The following is a 21,301-nucleotide window of genomic DNA, read 5'->3' as shown; positions in this document are numbered from 1 at the left end:
TAGGGTTTTTTGGTAGTTTATTCAGAATATAGTAAACAATATACATTTTGAAGCAGGGTTGAGCCTGGTCAGGTCCTGGATGGGAGACCTTGGAAGACTAGAATGCTGCTGGAAGAGGTGTTGGTGAGGCCAGGAGGGGGCGCTGCTCTTCCTGTGGTCTGAGTGGATCCTAACACCCCAGTAGTCACCATAAACTGTACTGTAAAAAGGGTTCATATAATCCTCAGAGTCTGTCTTAGAAGGGTGTAAGCCTGGTGTAAAATAGTCCCTACAGCACATCTCCAACCCCTCACACACAATCATTGTAGCGTAGTTAGTTACACATAAAGGGATAGCACTTTATTCAGTTCTTATAACTTGTGTGGAGCAGCTTCTTTACATAAATCCAACATATTCTGAAAGAAAAGGCTTTAAGGTCGAACACAAGCACATTCGTATTCTGAATTTTACTGTCAACTGATTTTGTTGGAGCTCAAACAGTGAAAATGGCTTTACTAAATGTATCTGCACTTTTTATGTGGAGAACCAAGAAATCGCAGGACTGTCCTGTCTGCAGGAACAGATACTCAGAAAGAACAACCTCTATATAGCCTAATTGTGCGTTATACAGTGCATCCGAAAAGGACTCTGCACAGCGCTTCATTTTTTTCCACATTTTGTAATGTTACAGCCTTATTCCAAAAGGGATTAAATTATTTTAATTTCCCTCAAAATTCTACAAACAGTACATTGAAGAAAAAAAATGTACATAACTATTCATGGCCTTTGCTCAATACTTTGTTGAAGCACCTTTGGCACCAATTACATGATGCTACAAGCATGGCACACCTATTTTTGGGCAGTTTCTCTCATTCTTCTTTGCAGGACCTCTCAAGCTCCATCAGGTTGGATGGGGAGCGTCGGTGCACAGCCATTTTCAGATCTCTCCAGAGATGTTCAAGTCTGGGCTATGGCTGGACATTCACAGTTGTCCCGTAGCCACTCCTTTGTTATCTTGGCTGTGTGCTTAGGGTTGTTATCCTGTTGGAAGATGAACCGTCACCCCTGTCTGAGGTCCAGAACATTCTGGAGCAGGTTTTCATCAAGGATGTCTCTGTACATTTCTGCATTCATCTTTCCTTAGATCCTGACTAGTCTTGCAGTTCCTGCCACTGAAAAACATCCCCACAGCACCACCATGCTTCACTGTAGGGATGGTATTGGCCAGGTGATGAGCGGTGCCTGGTTTCCTCCAGACATGATGCTTGCTATTCAGGCCAAAGAGTTCAATCTTGGTTGATCTCATGGTCAACTTCAGGCGGGTTGTCATGTGTCTTTTACTGAGGAGTGGCTTCCATCTGGCCGCTCTACCATACAGACCTGATTGGTGGAGTGCTGCAGAGATCTTCTGGAAGGTTCTCCTCTCTCCACAGAGAAACGCTGGAGCTCCGTCAGAGTGACCATTAGGTTCTTGGTCACCTCCCTGACTAAGGCCCTTCTTCCCTGATCTCTCAGTTTGGCCAGGCAGCCCACTCTACCCTTACGAAAAAGAAGTTTACTTCAAGTTCATTTTATCAAGTATACTTAAGTAATGTTAAAGTATATTTTTTAAGTATACTTTATGTAGTAAGTATAATAGTATCAATGTACTAGTAGTAAACTTGTAAGTGTACTATTTTAATACCGCTTGGGACTAAATTGGCCCAACTGAAGTATACGTTTAAGTGTACTATAAGTGTAACAGTAGTAAACTTTAAGTTCGTTTCTCATTTGTACTGCATCTGTACTACAAGCGAACTTATAAGTATACTAGTAGTTTACTATTTTAATACTAGTAGTACATTTTAGTATATAAATTGAAATATACTATCAGTAAACTACTAGTTTAGTGTACTTGTAAGTATACTTGTAAGTTTTCTTTAAGTGAACATAACATCACACTTATAGTTTACTTTTTATATATTATTTGTGGCAATTTAAGTATACTACTATGTTCCTATTTGGGTATTATATTTTATACTTGAAATACCTTTAACTGTATTGAACTCTTTCCATTTTAAAAACATTTTATTCTAGCTTCATGAATCCTTTTTTATTAACACTCAAATGTGGGTAAGTTTTTTTTATTAACACATAAATGTGGGTAACATTTTAAATAAAAAGCTGAGAAAATTGCATTTTTGTCAAAGACTACGTCCGTGTGGGATTCAGAAAGATGATCAAACACAGGTAGAGTAGATCGAGTCCATAAACACCCCCAAAGCTTCATAGTCCACAAAACGTTTGGCAGGTTTTATTTACATGCTGTTTCATGTTTATGATCACTTTATTTTATATTTGCATGAGTAATCTTCTATCGCTCGTTTCAGCTTCTTCTTTTCCTGCGTTTTGATCTGGAGATTCTGTACTCTTTCAGAAGATGTAAAACAGCGCCCCCCTACCATTATATAGCCTGAAAATTCAATCAATGGTGAGCAAAGAGGGAAGTAAATTCCTATGTACACTACCAGTGGACTAGCCTACACAAAAATTCAGATACTCAGAATTAGGAATTTATCTGTTTCTTTATAAATCAATATTTTCAAACAATGTACTTTTATGTTATACTTTTACAAATATATCTCGATCATAGACTGAGTCCAAGTATAGGCCAAACTTAGACTTTTCTGTCAGTATAAGTCAAGTATACTTAAGTGCAATTTTAAGTATATTTCTCAGAAGTACATAAAGCATATTTCTGAGAAGTAGACTGAAAGTATACTTTCTTGTTTTTAGTCTAAAAGAAGTAAGCTAATAGCACACTTGAATTAACTTCTTTTTCGTAAGGGTAGGAAGAGTCCTGGTGTCACGGACTCAGTCACACTCTGTTTTGTTTTGGTTGTCATCTGTCACATGTTCTCCTCTGTTCTATTTTCCCACCATCATCTATCACCATGGACTCTAACAATATCATTCACAGCTGTACGCCATTTTGGTTAATTAATCTGTGTATTTAAGTTCCTGTTTTCCCTGTGTTCATTGTTCGGTCTTGTCTTTCCTGAGTTGTGTTGCGTTTCTGCCTGTACCTGTTGGATTTCACAAGTAAAGACTTATTTTGTATCTAATCTCTTTCGTCGTGTGTTCCTGAACAAGCAACCCTAACACCTAGTGGTTCCAAACTCCTTCCATTTATGAATGATGGAGGCCACTGTGCTCATTTTTCTGTACCCTTCCCCAAATCTGTGCCTCTATACAATACTGTCTCGGAGGAATTTAATCCCTTTTTAGGTTGTAACATAACAAAATGTTGAAAAAGTGAAGCACACATGAGGCATTCCTGAAGGAGAGAAATGAGAGGGATTCATCAGGATCTGAGGAGATCTGCAGTTTACACAATGAGAAACTCAAACTCTTCTGTCTGGAGGACAAACAGCCTGTGTGTTTAGTGTGCAGAGATTCACAACAACACGACAATCACAAATTCAGACCCATCAGTGAAGTTGTTCTATCATAGATTTATGTCTGCCCTTACGAAAAAGAAGTTTATTCAAGTGTGCTATTAGCATACTTCTTTTAGACTAAAAACAAGAAAGTATACTTTCAGTCTACTTCTCAGAAATATCCTTTATGTACTTCTGAGAAATATACTTAAAATTGCACTTAAGTATACTTGACTTATACTGACAGAAAAGTCTAAGTATATTTGGCCTATACTTGGACTCAGTCTTTGATCGAGATAAACTTAAAAGTATATTTGTAAAAGTATAATATAAAAGTACATTTATTCAGAAACTCTTGATTTATAAAAAAAACAGATAAATTCCTAATTCTGAGTATCTGAATTTTTGTGTAGGCTAGTCCACTGGTAGTGTACATTGGAATTTACTTGTCTCTTTCCTCACCATTGATTGAATTTTCAGGCTATATAATGGTAGGGGGCGCTGTTTTACATGTTCTGAAAGAGTATAGAATCTCCAGATCAAAACGCTGGAAAAGAAGAAGCTGAAACGAGCGATAGAAGATTACTCATGCAAATACAAAATAAAGTGATCATCAAACATTAAACAGCATGTAAATAAAAACTGCCTAACGTTTTGTGGACTATGAGGACTATGAAGCTTTGGGGGTGTTTATGGACTCAATCTACTCTACCTGTGTTTGATCATCTTTCTGAATCCCATCCGGACGTAGTCTTTGACAAAAATGCAATTTTCAGCTTTTTATTTAAAATGTTACCCACATTTAAGTGTTGATAAAAAACTTACCCACATTTGAGTGTTAATAAAAAAGGATTCATGAAGCTAGAATAATTTTTTTTTAAAATAGAAAAAGTTCAAGTACAGTTAAAGGTATTTCAAGTATAAAATATAATACCCAAATAGGAACACAGTAGTATACTTAAAATGCAACAAATAATATATAAAAAGTAAACTATAAGTGTGATGTTATGTTCACTTAAAGAAAACTTACAAGTATACTTACAAGTACACTAAACTAGTAGTTTACTGATAGTATATTTCAATTTATAGACTAAAATGTACTACTAGTATTAAAATAGTAAACTACTAGTATACTTATAAGTTCACTTGTAGCACAGATGCAGTACAAATGAGAAACGAAACTGTGAACTAGTTGTGCACTTAAAGTTTACTACTGTTACACTTATAGTACACTTAAACGTTTACTTCGGTTGGGCCAATTTAGTCCCAAGCGGTATTAAAATAGTACACTTACAAGTTTACTACTAGTACATTGATACTAGTATACTAACTACATAAAGTATACTTAAAAATATACTTTAACATTACTTAAGTATACTTGATAAAATGAACTTGAAGTAAACTTCTTTTTCTTAAGGGTAGCCTGTCCAAGTATAGGCCAAATATACTTAGACTTTTCTGTCAGTATAAGTCAAGTATACTTAAGTGCAATTTTAAGTATATTTCTCAGAAGTACATAAAGGATATTTCTGAGAAGTAGACTGAAAGTATACTTTCTTGTTTTTAGTTTAAAAGAAGTATGCTAATAGCACACTTGAATAAACTTCTTTTTCGTAAGGGTATGGAGCATTGTGGGGCCCATTGCGCTGCTTGCGGACCTTGTGTGCACGGATAAGATCTCTCCCTATGAGAATGAGAATATCAGCTGCAGGATCCAGTGAAGGTATCTGAGAGGCAATGGTTTGAAGATGAGGGTAGTAAGCAGCGGCTTCAGGAGTAGGAATTTTCATTCTATTCACTGCATGAAAAGAGGTGTATCCGTACTAGGAAACTCCTGTATACACCACTGATTTTCTCCTGTATACACCACTGAAGTTAGGATACTTCCGTAATGATACCAATTCGGATGTATCCTGGTCAAGGGATATTTCTGTGGTACATACAGCCATTTGTTGCCATGGCAAGTAATCCACTCAAGAATTTTGTCAGGAGACATTTTCACACCTCAAGAGCCCTTTGCACTTCACACCTTGACACACCTCTGCTGTCCCTATTGGTGTTTTTTCTCAACTTTGATTGTTTGTTTTAAACAAAAACCCACCCAAAACCCTGAAAACTATTGGGACAGTACCCTGTCAATTTCCTGATACTAGTATTTGATTGGTCACGGTTTTCATTTAGCCCAACCCAAGCCCTCATAGCATAGTGACTTGATTGGTTTTGGCCAGCTATGTTAATAAACCTTAACCACCCCACACCACCCACTATACAACCCAACCCCCTCAAAATGGAAAACAGAATGGATTTAAAAATTCTTTTAATTAAAATTAAACCAAACACTTAAAGCATTAAATATATAAAACTATATAGGAACTGTACAGGGGAAAAAGTACTTTTATAAAATTTAACCAAACACAGCAAACACAAGCAATATTATAACAGTTACAGAATATAAAACAAAATAAATGTAACTTATGTACACAAAGCAAAGTACTTTTATAAAATTTAACCAAACACAGCAAACACAAAGAATATTATAACAGTTACAGAATATAAAACTAAATAAATTTAACTTAATATGTACACACAGCAAAGTATTTAAAATTTAACCAAACACAGCAAATACAAAGAATATAAAAAAATAAGTTGCAGAGTATGAAACTAAATAAATCTAACCTAATAAGTATACAGAGTAAGAATAAGACAAATCAGAAAAGAGAATAAGTGAACAAATGTGCAATTTGTGGTGCAATTATTAAAACTGCAAAGCCAGTGCAGTTTAAAGTTCAAGACATGAAGGTCCATCATGTCCATTTCCATTGGCCTTAACACGCTGATGATGTAAAAGAGTGTAGCACATGTCTGCTTCCAATCTGCGCTGAAGCTGCTGACAAAGTTCTGACAATTGTGGGTTCCTGTGAGATGGAGACCTCACAATCCACACTGGCCTTCCATCAACAATGGCATCCTCCTCATCAGACATCAGCTCCACCGTTGCAGTCTGCCAAAGCTCTCTCTCTGCATCTGTTTGAACAACCTTGGACCTGGAATCCAGCAACTGGAAAACACACAATGTGTTAACCACTAAAAAAACACCCAGAAATGTATCAAACTTAAAGGAACAGTTCACTTAAAAAATGAAAATTCTTTCATAATGTACTCACTCTCATGTTCTTCCAATCTTTTTTGGGCTGCCCTTGTGGTTGCTTTCTCAGTCATTTTAGCATACTGCTTGTGTTCCTCTGAAGTGCGTGGGACCTAGGATGAACGGTCAAAGCCAGAGTAGTCAGTTTTCTAGTATAGGCACACAATGGCTAACCCCCTCCCAGACCTGGCTATGAAAACAAAGCCAGCACCTCCTGCTAGTGAAAACCCTTCACACCTCACAGCTAGCTGGGAGAATTCCTAGGAAACTTTCACCGATTCCTGTATACATCCACATACATCAGGTTTCTGGAAGTTTTACAGAGTTTACATTCGCTGCTCAACGCTGCTGCCTGCCTGTTGTCTGACCTACGCTCTGAGCTTCGTGGAGTTTATCCTAAATCCTTCTCTTTATTCCTATTCACATAATATAACTTTCTTATTTTTCACTAGATTACTTAACCTATTGCATAGTATTACTAAACGGAACGATTTATTACTAGCAATCCACCAGCGTAATCACCTAGTGTTAGCCATAGCCCGCTAGCCTGCTAGCTACCGTCTATTTTCTTTTTTCCTCTAAACTAACCTTCCTTGTCGATTTAATGGCGGATTTATCCGATGTATGTTATTCTGATCTGTCCTCGCCAGATCGGGAAGCTGTGGAGACTTTGCTGCCTGGCATTCATCGATCCACCGTGAGGTACAGCGTCTCGCACATCACCCTTGCCCCAGGCACCGGCAAGCGACCGAGACATCCAGCCAGCGAGTCCCATGTGCGATGCAGTTTCTCGGACGGCGATCATCAAACACACGGTCAGTCATGTCCGACGATTATAATGTGTATTAAATTCAACATGTACAGCTTAGCTCTTTCTGTCAGCAGTGAGACTTACACATGTGATAAATGCAGGGATATTGTCAGGCTGACAGAGAGAATCTCAGAATTAGAGACACGCATCCAAACTTTAATTGAGGATAGTGAGAATGAAAGGGCCTTAGATACTGCTTTGGATGCGACTAGCCTAGTAAACACTGCACATTCGGTTCCGGTTGTAGAAGCCACGCAGCAGGCTAACTGGGTAACTGTGAGGCGGCATAATGGCAAGAACAAACACCACTCTTCCGTTCCGATTAGAACATCAAACAGGTTCTCCCCACTCAGTGATGCACCCACTGAGAATCCTGTTGAAAGTGCCCTAGTTATTGGCGATTCTATTTCACGGAACGTGAAAATAGAGACACCAGCCACCATAGTCAAATGTTTGCCGGGGGCCAGAGCACCTGACATCAAAGCAAATTTAAAAGTGCTGGCTAATGCTAAACGTAAATATTCTAAAATCATTATCCACATCGGCACAAATGATGTTCGACTTCGCCAGTCGGAGATCACTAAAACTAACATTAAAGAGGTGTGTGAACTCGCAAATTCAATGTCAGCAGAAGTAATTTGTTCTGGCCGTCTTCCTGTTCGTCGGAGTGATGAGATAGTTAGCAGGTTATCATCACTCAATGGCTGGCTGTCTAACTGGTGTCCGCAGAATAATACAGGTTTCATAGACAATTGGAAAAGCTTTTGGGGCAGACCTGATCTGTTGAAAAGAGATGGTATTCATCCCTCCCGGGATGGTGCTGCTCTTCTATCTAGAAATTTGGCAAATAGTCTTAGAGCTGAAACATGACAAACCAGGGCCCAGATCAGGACGCAGACAAACTGGCTAAACCGACCGTCTGCAAGCCGCCTCACGTCACAGAACTCAAATAATTCACAGCACATAGAAACTCTTTCACCTAGATATTATCAGATAGAGACTGTGTCTGTACCTCGAACTAGTAAATACAAAAAACTTCCGAAACCTTTTAAGGGTAAAAATTTAATTGATGTTCAAAAAATTAAAATCACAGATAAATCAGATAAACAAATGATAAAGCTTGGGTTACTGAATACTAGATCTATTTCTTCAAAAGCACTTATTGTAAATGAAATTATCACAGACAATAAACTAGACTTGCTGTGTTTGACAGAAACCTGGCTAAAACCAGACGATTACATTACTTTAAATGAGTCTAGTCCTCAAGGTTATGATTATCGACACAATCCTCGACAGAAAGGCAAAGGGGGAGGTGTTGCTGTAATTTATAGTAATATATTCAGAATCATTCAAAAGAATTTCAAATATAATTCCTTTGAAGTGATGGTGCTTTATGTAACATTATGTAAGTTGACATTTGTGCTGGCTACTGTATACAGGCCACCAGGGCACCATACTGACTTTATCAAAGAATTTGCTGATTTTCTATCAGAGTTAGTACTGGCTGCGGATAAAGTCCTTGTTGTTGGCGATTTTAATATCCATGTAGATAATAATAAAGACGCATTTGGATTGGCATTTGCAGACATTTTAAACTCTATTGGAGTTAGACAACATGTGTCAGGACCCACTCATTGTCGTAATCATACCCTAGATCTAATACTGTCGCATGGAATTGATATTGATGCTGTTGAAATTCTACAGCAGAGCGATGATATATCAGATCATTATTTAGTTTCGTGTATAATACAATTAGCCAAGGCTACAAAACCACCACCCAGCCATAAATATTGTAGAACCATCACGTCTACCACTAAAGATTGCTTTATAAATAATCTCCCCGAGCAGTTTCATCACCTTAGTATATCTGACAACTTAGAAGAACTCGATGCTGCAACAGAAACTATTGGCTCTCTCTTTTCCAGCACATTAGATGCAGTCGCTCCTTTACGTCTAAAGAAGATTAAGGAAACTAATCCAACGCCGTGGTATGATGAGCACACTCTGGCTCTAAAACGAGCTGTGAGAAAAGCTGAACGTAGTTGGAAGAAAACAAAACTAGAAGTTTTTCGCCTTTCGTGGAAAGAAAAATGATTGAGTACAGAACGGCTATAAGAAATGCTAGATCTACTTATTTTTCAAATCTCTTAATAGAAAACAAACATAATCCTAGGTATTTATTTGTACCACACAGTGGCTAAATTAATTAGAAACAGAGATTCAACTGCTGACGTTTCCATAGAGCACAGCAGTAATGACTTTATGAACTTCTTTACTTGCAAGATTGATAATATTAGAGAGAAAATTATAAACATGCAACCATCTACAGTTTCGCTTCAGACAGTGCACTGTAGTGTCCCTGAGGTAAAACTAGAATCATTCGCCGCTATAGGAGAGGAAGAATTATCTAAACTTATCAAATCATCAAAATCAACGACATGTATGTTAGACCCAATGCCGACTAAACTACTGAATGAAATGCTTCCAGAGGTCGTAGGTCCACTTCTTGATATAATTAATTCATCTTTAACACTAGGATACGTGCCAAAAACCTTTAAGCAGGCTATTATTAAACCTCTTATTAAAAAACCTCAACTAGATCCGAGAGATTTTGTAAATTACAGGCCAATCTCGAATCTACCTTTTCTGTCAAAGATACTAGAAAAGGCAGTTTCAACACAACTGTGCTCCTTTTTAGAAAGAAATGGAATCTGTGAGGATTTCCAGTCAGGTTTTAGACCATACCATAGTACTGAGACTGCTCTCGTTAGAGTTACAAACGATCTACTCCTATCATCCGATCGTGGCTGTATTTCTCTATTAGTGTTATTAGATCTCAGTGCTGCTTTTGACACTATCGATCACAACATTCTTTTAAAAAGACTTGAAAACTATATTGGCATTAGTGGAATTGCTTTGGCATGGTTCAAATCGTACTTATCTGACCGTTATCAGTCTGTAGTAGTTAATGAAGAGATGTCGTATCGATCACAAGTTCAATATGGAGTACAACAAAGCTCAGTACTAGGACCGTTGCTTTTCACTCTGTACATGCTGCCCTTAGGAGAGATAATTAGGAAGCATGGTGTTAGTTTTCACTGCTACGCTGACGATACTCAGCTCTATATTTCCTCGCGCCCTGACGAAACCTACAAATTCACAAAACTAACAGAATGCATAGCTGACATTAAAAACTGGATGACAAGAAATTTCTTATTATTAAATTCAGATAAAACTGATATCCAAATCTTTGGACCAAAAACTACCTCACGAAAAAACCTTGAATACTCTCTAACACTTGACGGGTGCTCCATTAAACCTTCGTCCTCAGTTAGGAACCTGGGTGTGCTCTTTGATACCAATCTTTCATTTGAAAGTCATGTTTCCAGTATCTGTAAAACCGCCTTCTTCCATCTAAAAAATATATCTAAATTACGACATATGCTCTCAATGACAAATGCGGAACAGTTGGTTCATGCATTCATGACCTCAAGACTAGATTACTGTAACGCTCTACTGGGTGGTTGTTCTGCTCGGCTTTTAAACAGACTACAGTTGGTCCAAAATGCGGCAGCTAGAGTTCTTACTAGAACCAGAAAGTATGACCATATTAGTCCAGTTCTGTCAACATTACATTGGCTCCCTATTAAACATCGTATAGATTTTAAAATCTTGCTACTTACTTATAAAGCTCTAAATGGTTTAGCTCCCTAGTACCTAAGTGAGCTCTTAATGCATTATAGTCCTTCACGTTTATTGCGATCTCAGAATTCAGGCCAGTTGATAATACCCAGAATATCAAAATCAACTGAAGGCGGCAGATCCTTTTCCTATTTAGCACCTAAACTCTGGAACAATCTTCCTAGCATTGTTCGGGAAGCAGACACACTCTGTCAGTTTAAATCTAGACTAAAAACACATCTCTTTGCTCTTGCATACACATAACACATTATCAATACATTAACATTTTTCAAATCCGTTAAAGGATTGTTACGCTGCAATAATTAGGTCGGCCGGAACCGAGAACACTTCCTATAACACTAGATATACCTATACATCAGAATAAGAATGACATCTACGCTAATATCTGTCTCTCTGCTTATCCTGAGGTTTGCCGGGTGCTGGATCCAGGCTGTATCCAGATCAGATGGAGAACCTGTGTCTGGACCTGACTACAACGTAGCCCAGGAGACAATGGGCCTACAGATCCAGTTCTGGCTGCATCTATAATTCAGATTTTAATCCCCGTATCCGCTTACATATATTTATATATAATCTATTTTTAATCTCAATTATAAAAATGTATAATTCAGATTTTGATCTCCATATCCATTTACATATATTATATATATCTTCCAAGGGGTTTTTTCCCTCCTAGGACTTTTTTCCCAGTGTTAGCGCGCTGGGTTTTTCTCCTAGGGTTTTTTTTCCACCCCTGGGAGTCAGCCAACATTGGCTTGATGTAGCACCATCTTGTATATGTTACATATTACCACGCTTGTTTGTACAGCTTATTTTTAACCACTTCCATTTTTTCTGTGCTTCTAATATGTAAAGCTGCTTTGAAACAATTACCAATTGTAAAAGCGCTATATAAATAAATTTGACTTGACTTGATTTGACACTTGCATGATTTTGTTCAGTAACGGTCAACTTCCGGCGGACAGACACAAAAGACAAGCTAAGCATTAACATTCCAGGTTTTATTAATCGATTTTGCCGTTATAAATTGATGAATCTTTAAATCGTTTCCGTTCACTTCCGGCCATCAGTATTCAAATGGCAGATCACAGTCTGGTGTTGTGCCAGGAAAAAAAAAAAAAAACACTCCATGCCCTGGCGTGAAAAGCCAAGTGCTTCTCTGAAAGGGCTGAAACCCCAGTCGAGGGAAACATTTTAATATAGTCTCCTTAAAACCAAAGGATTAACAGCCAGCACTAATCATTATCATTCTCATACTAGATCACATTTTCTTCTCATTAAAGTCCAGATTTAATTAGAAAGTGTGTTTGAATATTGTTTAGCTTTGTTTTTTTTTTAGCTTAGTTAGGACTAAGCTGGTAAAGAACAGGGGCCTATACCATGAAGCTGGATTATCTGGCTAACCAGGTAAGTTTCAGATTAGTTTGCGCCAATCCTGGGTTTTAGGTACGATGAAAGTAACTTGACTTTTAGCGGTGTTCATCGCCATGGTAACTTATGCTCCATGGCTAACCTGCTCTGGGGCAGGTTATGTTCTGGGTTAGAGATCTGAAACTGAAATTGGACCAATCAGATGTAAGCTACGTGATATTGACACACCCAATACAATAAAGTCACTCCCCCAGTAATTACTCCAAATTATTATTATTATTATTATTATTTTGTTTTGTTTTGTTTTGTTAGGTCAACTTAGAAAATGCACTTCATGTGGACACATGATAGTGGTATTTAAGATTACAGAATATAACTGAATTCAACCAACCTAAAAAAAAAAGGTTTTTGAAGCAACTGAAGTAGATTTTAACTGATTTCTTCAGCAAGGTAAAATTGCTTAATAAGTTTGATATAATCTTTTTTGTTTTATATGATTAAAGTTATTTTCCACCTTGATATAAACACACTCAAAAAATGAACTTATTGCCCTTTCCCAATTTAATTGAAGAAATTATTACACCCAATTAATTCAGTAAATTCAAAATAAATCAGATAGGGCCACAGCAAACTTGAATAAAGTTTGAGTCATTATGTACAACAAGCATTATGTCAGATGTTAATTTCCAGAAAGTCATTTGTTTTCTTAGAGATCATCTGTGTCCAGGATCTTGGCACCAGCCTTGCATTCTGTTTCACCCAGACATTCCCATCTACAGTATGTCAGTGCCATAAACTGTACTGTATAAAGGGTTCATATAAACCCCAGAGTCTTTCTCAGAAATATTAGAGGTGAAACCCTGGTGTAAAATATGGACCCCTCACCAATATTATTTGCTTTATTTAATCATTATTTCCTGTTTATCTCTCTAAAGCTGCTTGGAAATTAATGACTTGACATAATTTGTAATGATACACGTTTCGAATCAGTTGTACATTTTCACCACTAGATGTCAGTAAAGCCACCTCAATCTCTCCTGCTCACTGAGACAGCAACAAACTTTAAACAGGCAAACTGAGGAGCTTCTGTTTAATCAATTTATTAAGTGACTATTAACATCTTGATTAAATAACTGAAAATTGGTAAAAGTAACACTATGTTTGTTATATTCTCTTGCTGTCTTTCTCTGGCTGTTGTAACTTTGTGTTTATAAAAATAAGTATTTATGTCTAAAACAACTACAGAATTTATAAGCCTTGTTATAGAGCTATATAGGAATCTAGTAGTTACACCATTGGAATACACCATTTTTTTTCCCCCACCAGATTGCACAAATCTGCCTTCAAAAATTGTATTTTAAATGCATTGTTTATATAAATACTCCTTTAATAGAAAAGTAATATAACATTATTGAAAATAAAAAATTTATTCTTTTCAATGGCAAAAAAATTATTAATAATATATTAATACCATATTCTCTCAAAATACAAAATAAAAAGATAAAATATTATTGAACAAATATATACTACACTAATTTTACTGAAAATAAAAAAGTTACATTTCAGGTGTTCGGTCAGTTTTGAGCAATAGCAGAGGCTTAAAATAACACCGAAGCAGTGCTGGAGTTCATGAGGTTATTAAATGATGATTGAGAATTAGTGAAAATGAACACCCAATAATAAAGAATAAAATCACTATAGGAAAGAGAAACAAACAGTTATACATGCAGTGAGCATTCATTGGTCCCCCCCACCCCTCCACTGTGGTCTCTGTATTGAAAGTCATGTGATTTACCAGAAAGATAGAGCAGACATCTGATGTCTCTGTAATATATAGATTTTTTCTGATTGGCTGACATGAATGCTGTGTAATGCCAGGCTACTATTTAAGCCCACACTGCAGTGGCAAAAGAACACAGCAGAAGAATTCAATAAAGCAAGACACATCTCTTATAACATCCAGCAGAAAACTCGGTTTGCTGTTTGGAACACAGATTTCCTCAGGTTTGACTTTTTTTTTTACATTTGCATGTATTTGTTATTTGACTTTATTAAAACCTAACTAATAATTTCTGATTTATGAGACATTATTGGAATGTTAGTTTAGTCTCTCTAATCTTGGTTTAGTCAGAATGTATGTTTTGTTTTATGCCTCACACTGGTTATGGGATGCTCTAAAAATAGAAATATGATTCTGCTCCACCCCTTTAATCTCGAAAGTGAAAGTGCATGATTTCTACTGCTATTTTTGTTCTCTTAATCCACATTTTATATATTAAATCGATGGTTTAACAGTTTCACATGGAATATTGTTTAAGATTTGAATAAGGCATATATACTATGAACAAGCAGTTCAATTGTAATGCTTGTTATTAACTTTGCTTGTTTTTGGTTTCTAAAAGCTGATAGTAATGTTAAAAAATATATATATAAATTAATTCAAAAATAAAAATAAACAAATTCAATGCAATACCACATTTGTGAGATAAAATCAGCTGTCAAACAGTAAATAGTCAATCACTGAAGAAAAGAGAAACACAAGAACTAAAACTTCCTGCCACAGCCTTAGACAAAATCAACTGAAAGACATTAAATCTCTCTTATTATAAACCAGACTGACTATATTTCTGTAATTTGTCTACAGTTCAGAATTAACAGAGGTTTATATTGTGATGTTTTTTTTAAAAGTTTGGTCATCATTATGGTGATCTGTGTTTCATTTCATTGGGCAGTTTGACTCTTGGCATTTTATGAGCTTGTGGTCTTTGTAACAGTGTTTACCAAAACACATACTTTATTGCAGAGAAAACCAGAAACAGAGTATTATATATTAAAAATGATATATTATATTATATATATAAAAAAAAAAAGAAAACTGTAGACACACCCACAAAAACCAAAACACAATTTGTTTGAATTCTATACTATGGTAGCTTCCAGCATGCATTGGGACATTAGGCATGTCACCATTGTTGAGATTCATATGCTGATTCTTGATGTTGGTGTGTCTGAATGCTGCACATTTAAAAAAAAAAGAAAGAAAAAAAAAGTGATTGGCCGTTCAGACACACGCATCAAGAATCAGCTTATGAATCTCAACAATGGTGACATGCCTAATGTCCCAATGCATGCTGGAAGCTACCATAGTATAGAATTCAAACAAATTGTGTTTTGGTAAACATTGTTACAAAAACCACAAAATTACATAAAAATCCTTCTAAAGGAAAACTAAACTAAAGGAAAAACTAAAGGAAACGCTGATCACCATAATGGTGACACAACATCTAATTGAAACATCAACATTCAAACACCTCTTAATTCTAAAACAACAACAACAACAACAAAAACTGTAGCCGGAGGACAGAAATAAAGTCAGTCTGGTTTATAATAAGAGAGATTAATCTTCCTGTGGATGAAAGTCAGTTGTTGTTCTTGTGTTTCTCTTTATTGTGCTCATTATCATCAGATGCTGTCAATAATCAAACAATCATCACTTTATTAATCTCTTAATTATCTAATTAACACTGCTTTGGTGTTTCTTTTAACACACTGCTGGTGGTTCCCATATGAACACTGATCAGTGCTAATTTAACAACTGTGAATTTACTGTGTGTAGTGTACATTATGAAATATGTTTTCTTTTTTTCTGTGTGTGTTTGTTGTAGAACATAATCGAGGTAAAATCAGAGCCAAGGAAGTTACTGTCTATCTGACAGATCCTAACAAACTCATTGATGTGAGTAAATCTTTCTGTTTCTGTTTAATTGCCCGGTTTCACAGACAGTGCTTATCTTAAGCCAGACTAGGCCTTTGTTAAATTAGGATATTTAAGCACCTTTTATAAAAATGTCTTAGAAAAAACATTACTGGTTTACATCTAAAACAATGCCATTCCCGTAATCCATTATTAGCCGCTCCTGTGTCAGAATCACATGCATGCGGCGTGCTAGTCACATGTTCAGCGTCGGACAACACTGAGTCGGTGTTCTGACGTAGAAGGAGAATGACTCAGAAGAGAAGATATAGTTGAATAAAGTTGTTATTTTTGTTTTGTTTTTGCGCACAAAAAGTATTCTCGTCACTTTATGACATTGAGGTTGAACCACTGCAGTCACATCGATTATTTTATTAATGTCTTTAATACTTTTCTGGACCTCAAAAGACGTAATGACGTCGCTGCCTATGTGTGGATCAGAAACTCTCAGATTTCATCAAAAATATCTTAATTTGTATTCTCAAGACTTACTAAGATCTTACGGGTTTGGGACAACATGAGGGTGAGTGATTAATGATAGAAATTTCATTTTGAGGTGAACTAACCCTTTAAAGGTGCCCTTGATTCAAAAATTGAATTTACCTCGGCATACTTAAATAACAAGAGTTCAGTACATGGAAAAGACATACAGTGAGTCTCAAACTCCATTGTTTCCTCCTTCTTATATAAACCTCATTTGTTTAAAAGACCTCAGAAGAACAGGCGAATCTCAACATAACACCAACTGTTAAGTAACAGTCGGGGGCTCCGCCCCCAATATTTGCATATGTCATTGCCAGCTCATATTCAAGCCATTAGAAAGGGCAGAACGTCTGTATGTGCACAGCAGAATCAACAGACTAGGTAAGCAAGCGAGGACAATAGCAAAAAAGGGCAGATGGAGCAATAATAACTGACATGATCCATGATATCATGATATTTTTAGTGATATTTGTAAATAGTCTTTCTAAATGTTTCGTTAGCATGTTGCTAATGTACTGTTAAATGTGGTTAAAGTTACCATCGTTTCTTACTGTATTCACGGAGACAAGAGCCGTCGTTACTTTAATTTTTAAACACTTGCAGTCTGTATAATTCATAAACACAACTTCATTCTTTATAAATCTCTCCAACAGTGTAGCATTAGCCGTTAGCCACGGAGCACAGCCTCAAACTCATAGAGAAACAACCGTTAACATCCAAAATAAATAATTTACTCACATAATTCGAAGCATGCATAAAGCGTGCATGACGAACATCTTGTAAAGATCCATTTGAGGGTTATATTAGCTGTGTGAACTTTGTAAATGCGCTGTAATATAGTCCAGAGCTCGTGTGGCAGGGAAGACGCGATTGGCAGGGGGCGGGGTCAAGTGTAAATCAGTGCATAGTTAATGATGCCCCAAAATAGGCAGTTAAAAAAATTAATTAAAAAAAAACTATGGGGTATTTTGAGCTGAAACAGACACAATCAGGAGACACTTTAGACTTATATTACATATTTTAAAAACATGTTCAAGGGGACCTTTAAGCCTTGTCTGTGAAACTGGGGTAATGAGTTAGAATAATTCCTGAATTAAGAAGAATTTTGACACTTTTGATTGTTTGTTTGATTGCTTTAGCCAGGAAGAAGAGAGGATCCTTTGCTGAAGCTCTTGAAGAAGCAATAAAACCAGAGTCAAGACAGAGAGATTTGTTTAAACTTTTGTTTGAAGTTTGAACTGTGTACAAAACCAGCCTTCTGATGGAAATGGTAAAAAAGTGGGGAGAAACCCTTTAGATTATATAAGTAAGGATTTGTTGTTGTTTTTATGGCGTTGACCGTTTAGAGAAAACTAAAAGAAAGATTGGAAAGAGATTTGTTATTTAAAAATCACTGTAGTTGTTGGCCAGCAGCTGATATCAAACTAGCAACACAAGAAACTGATTTAGATTCAAGCAGAAGACGTTGCAGGGGTTAAGATGAAGAGAATTATGATGAGTGACGAGAGCTCTGAAGAGCATTCGAGCGAATACATTCTGATCCCTTTCTTTAAAATGTATGGTAATATATCTGACTCTGATGTTGATCCAAATTCAACTGACGAGTCAACCTATAAATTAGTCAACGGATGTCCTTCGTATTCTGACGTAAGGATAAGAAAATCGTATGTCATGTCATACAACAATAAAACCAAGAACGCTGAATGGGTGTATGAGATACTGAACAAAGACACTCTGAAGGAAAATTGTAAGGCGCACGGGAGCTTTGGAAGGAATGAATTTGAGGAGAAAGACTATGTACAAGGTCATCTTGCTGCGGCGGCCAATCACAGGTGGTGTCAGGAAGCCTATCATGACACTTTTTTGATCAGCAACATGGTACCACAGAAAAAAGACTTAAACAATGGCGACTGGAAAACTATTGAGAATTACAGTCGAGAAAAAGCTATGAATGATGAGGTCTGTAATGTCCATGTGTACTCTGGTCCACTTTACCTGAAAGGGAAAAAAAATAAAGAGGGTACTAAGGTGGAGGATTTCTATGATCATGCTGACCTCAGTACACTGGAGCGGAAGGGAGGGAAAGTAACGCCAACTCACTTCTTTAAGGTGATAATTGTGGAGAATAAAGATGGGACAGTAAAAGAGCCTGAATGCTATGTGATGCCCAAAGTGAATACAGATGATGTAGCTGTTGAAAAATTTGACAAAAAAAACATTGTAAAAATCAAGCATCGTGAGTATATTAAGACAATAGAGAAACTCTCTGGGCTGAAATTCAGAGAAGAAACCCCCCCCAATGTGGTAACGAAGGACTGTATAAAGACAATTACAGGAGAAGGAGAAAAAGGAGAGTCATGTAGTGCTAAAATAAAAGTCAGAATAAGTTAAAAAAAATGATGATACCAGGACCGTCCCTGTCTAATATCCTTGTTAACTCTACTGTTATAATAAACGCTTTATGGTGATGTTTCATAATCATGTCATGATGTAAGCAGAGTTTAAATTAATCTGACAGAACATGTTGTCAACAACTACATTTTTAGTTTATGTCAACTTTGTTATGTGAAACTAAAGTACTAAATGGATGTTTTGTTTGTTCAAATGAGACGGTTTGCAAAACGCAAGTGAGCAGAAATCAGCGTTGAACAAAACTCAACAGATCAACATGACTTTAAATGGATTCATTGCTCAACACTTGTCAACAAGCTTATTGACACTCTCCAAAGCACAAATCTGGTCCTGTCTCTCATGTGGTTCCCCCTGTCATTATCACCCTTGGGAACCACCAGATGGTTTGCATGTACAAATATCTGATGTGTTCAGTAAATTACTCTATTATCCTGATGACGCTGGAACAGTTGTTATATGTATGTGTTTATATATATATATATATATGTGTTTGATCTTCCCTTAAGAGTGAGTTTAGATGAATGGACCATGTGAAGATCAAAAGAGGGAAAGTTGCAGTTGAATCACTAATAATCCCATATACTGTACATAATTCTATATAGATGCACATCATTCAAAAAATGCTTTCTCATGCTTTCAGAAATGTGTCTCATGATCTTAAATACCTCTTAATCTGAGATCTTATGCTTAAATGATTGAAATGAATTTAGTCTATAAACATATAATATTTATGTATTTCCTCACAGAACAAATATTGTATGTGTTCTGGACACTTGCTGCCTATATCTGTGCTATTCAGCTCAATTTATCTCTTTATATCTATGGGCTGTCAAATCGATCATTGCTATTAATCATGTCCATGCTTAAAAGCTTAAAAAGTATATATAATGGATCTGTGCTTTGATAAGAAGTTAGATATTCTTCACTCACATTTACATCATAATTCTGTATACTCTTTATTATCACATGTGTTTGCACTGATTCTGTATTGTAATCATTTTACAAGTAGCAGGTTGAAACTGGGTCTGTGATTGTGACACTTTTAAAAAGGAAATGTGAAACTAGAAAATACGAATGTCATTTTGACAAGATCAGCTGAAATAAAACCCCTTTACAACCTGCATCTCTGTCTACTTATTGATAGTCCCAATAGGACTGTGGAAATCTGTAAAACTTTGCAGTAATCAACTGGCAGCAGCTTCATCTGCAAAGTATACTCTTGTTTTTACTGTTGTAAAAATGATCTGTAATCTGTAAAAAAAATATCTGTGAAATGCTGGCAGCATTTGCACTTAATTATATAGGTATCTCACATCCCTAAGCCTAAGCTGGTCAGGCTGGTTTTAGCTGGTCTACCAGCCTGGTCATGGCTGGTTTTAGAGGGGTTTTGGTTAGCGAGGAGACTAGGAGGCTGGGAGACCAGCTGAACACCAGCTAACCCAGGCTGGGAGACCAGCTTGACCAGCTACTTCCAGCCTAAACCAGCTAAGACCAGCCAACCAGCTCAGGCTGGTTTTAGCTGGATTTTTCAGCAGGGACAAAACCAGGTAGGATGAACGCAATTGTTTTTCCATTCTTGTATGCCCTATTTTTGCTGTCAACTTTCCTCTTTAGACTCTTTGATAGTGGCATTTTCTCTCACCAGAGCTTAAATGTTAACATCACTCTGCACACGATGTAATAACATACCTACAGCGCACAAACAGTTTAAATAAATGCTGTTTAGTATTTGAGGATGCCAAGGAATAATTCTGAGTGTAAAAGTAGGCTACGTCAAATAATTATTACAATAAGTTAGGCTCCATTGTGTAACAAAAATATTAAAATACACATTTATTATTTACAATATGGAAAGAGGAACATAGTCCGTTAAGAGCATGACTCAAACGTGCCATTAATGGGCTTATTCAAGTCTCCTTTGACTATGTTCTGGCCCGCCATCTAGTGGTGAAAATATTTTTTGGCCCGATGCCAAACTTAATTGCTGACCCCTGCATTAAAGGATTAGTTCTCTTTCTAATAAAAATGTCCTGATAATTTACTCACCCCCATGTCATCGAAGATGTTCATGTCTTTCTTTTCTTCAGTCGAAAAGAAATTAAGGTTTTTGATGAAAACATTACAAGATTATTCTCCATATAGTGGACTTCAATGGAGCCCAAACGGTTGAAGGTCAAAATTACAGTTTCAGTGCAGCTTCAAAGAGCTTTAAACAATACCAGACG

The 21,301-nt window shown here is 36.5% G+C and overlaps 1 protein-coding gene across 2 annotated transcripts; it reads left to right on the top strand.

Moving 5' to 3' along the window:
- The first annotated feature begins 14,353 nt into the window (after positions 1-14,353).
- LOC125261338 (endonuclease G, mitochondrial-like) lies at positions 14,354-19,137 on the top strand. 2 transcript variants are annotated; one of them, XM_048179916.1, is made up of 3 exons: positions 14,354-14,431; positions 16,093-16,163; positions 17,808-19,137. In XM_048179916.1, the coding sequence occupies exon 3, from the start codon at positions 18,144-18,146 to the stop codon at positions 19,053-19,055; it is 912 nt and encodes a 303-aa protein (XP_048035873.1). In that variant the 5' UTR covers positions 14,354-14,431; positions 16,093-16,163; positions 17,808-18,143; the 3' UTR covers positions 19,056-19,137. The 2 variants fall into 2 exon arrangements, with proteins under 2 accessions (XP_048035873.1, XP_048035872.1); XM_048179915.1 differs by having other exon boundaries at positions 17,804-19,137.
- The last annotated feature ends 2,164 nt before the right edge of the window (positions 19,138-21,301 follow it).

The sequence above is a fragment of the Megalobrama amblycephala genome, unplaced genomic scaffold (assembly GCF_018812025.1).
Source record: "Megalobrama amblycephala isolate DHTTF-2021 unplaced genomic scaffold, ASM1881202v1 scaffold399, whole genome shotgun sequence".
NCBI lineage: Eukaryota > Metazoa > Chordata > Actinopteri > Cypriniformes > Xenocyprididae > Megalobrama > Megalobrama amblycephala.
This window is presented reverse-complemented; position numbering and strand designations above follow the sequence as displayed.

Bases quoted from the DNA above. Each gene is read 5' to 3' on its own strand.
- LOC125261338 (XM_048179916.1), top strand. From the start codon at position 18,144: ATGAAGAGAATTATGATGAGTGACGAGAGCTCTGAAGAGCATTCGAGC.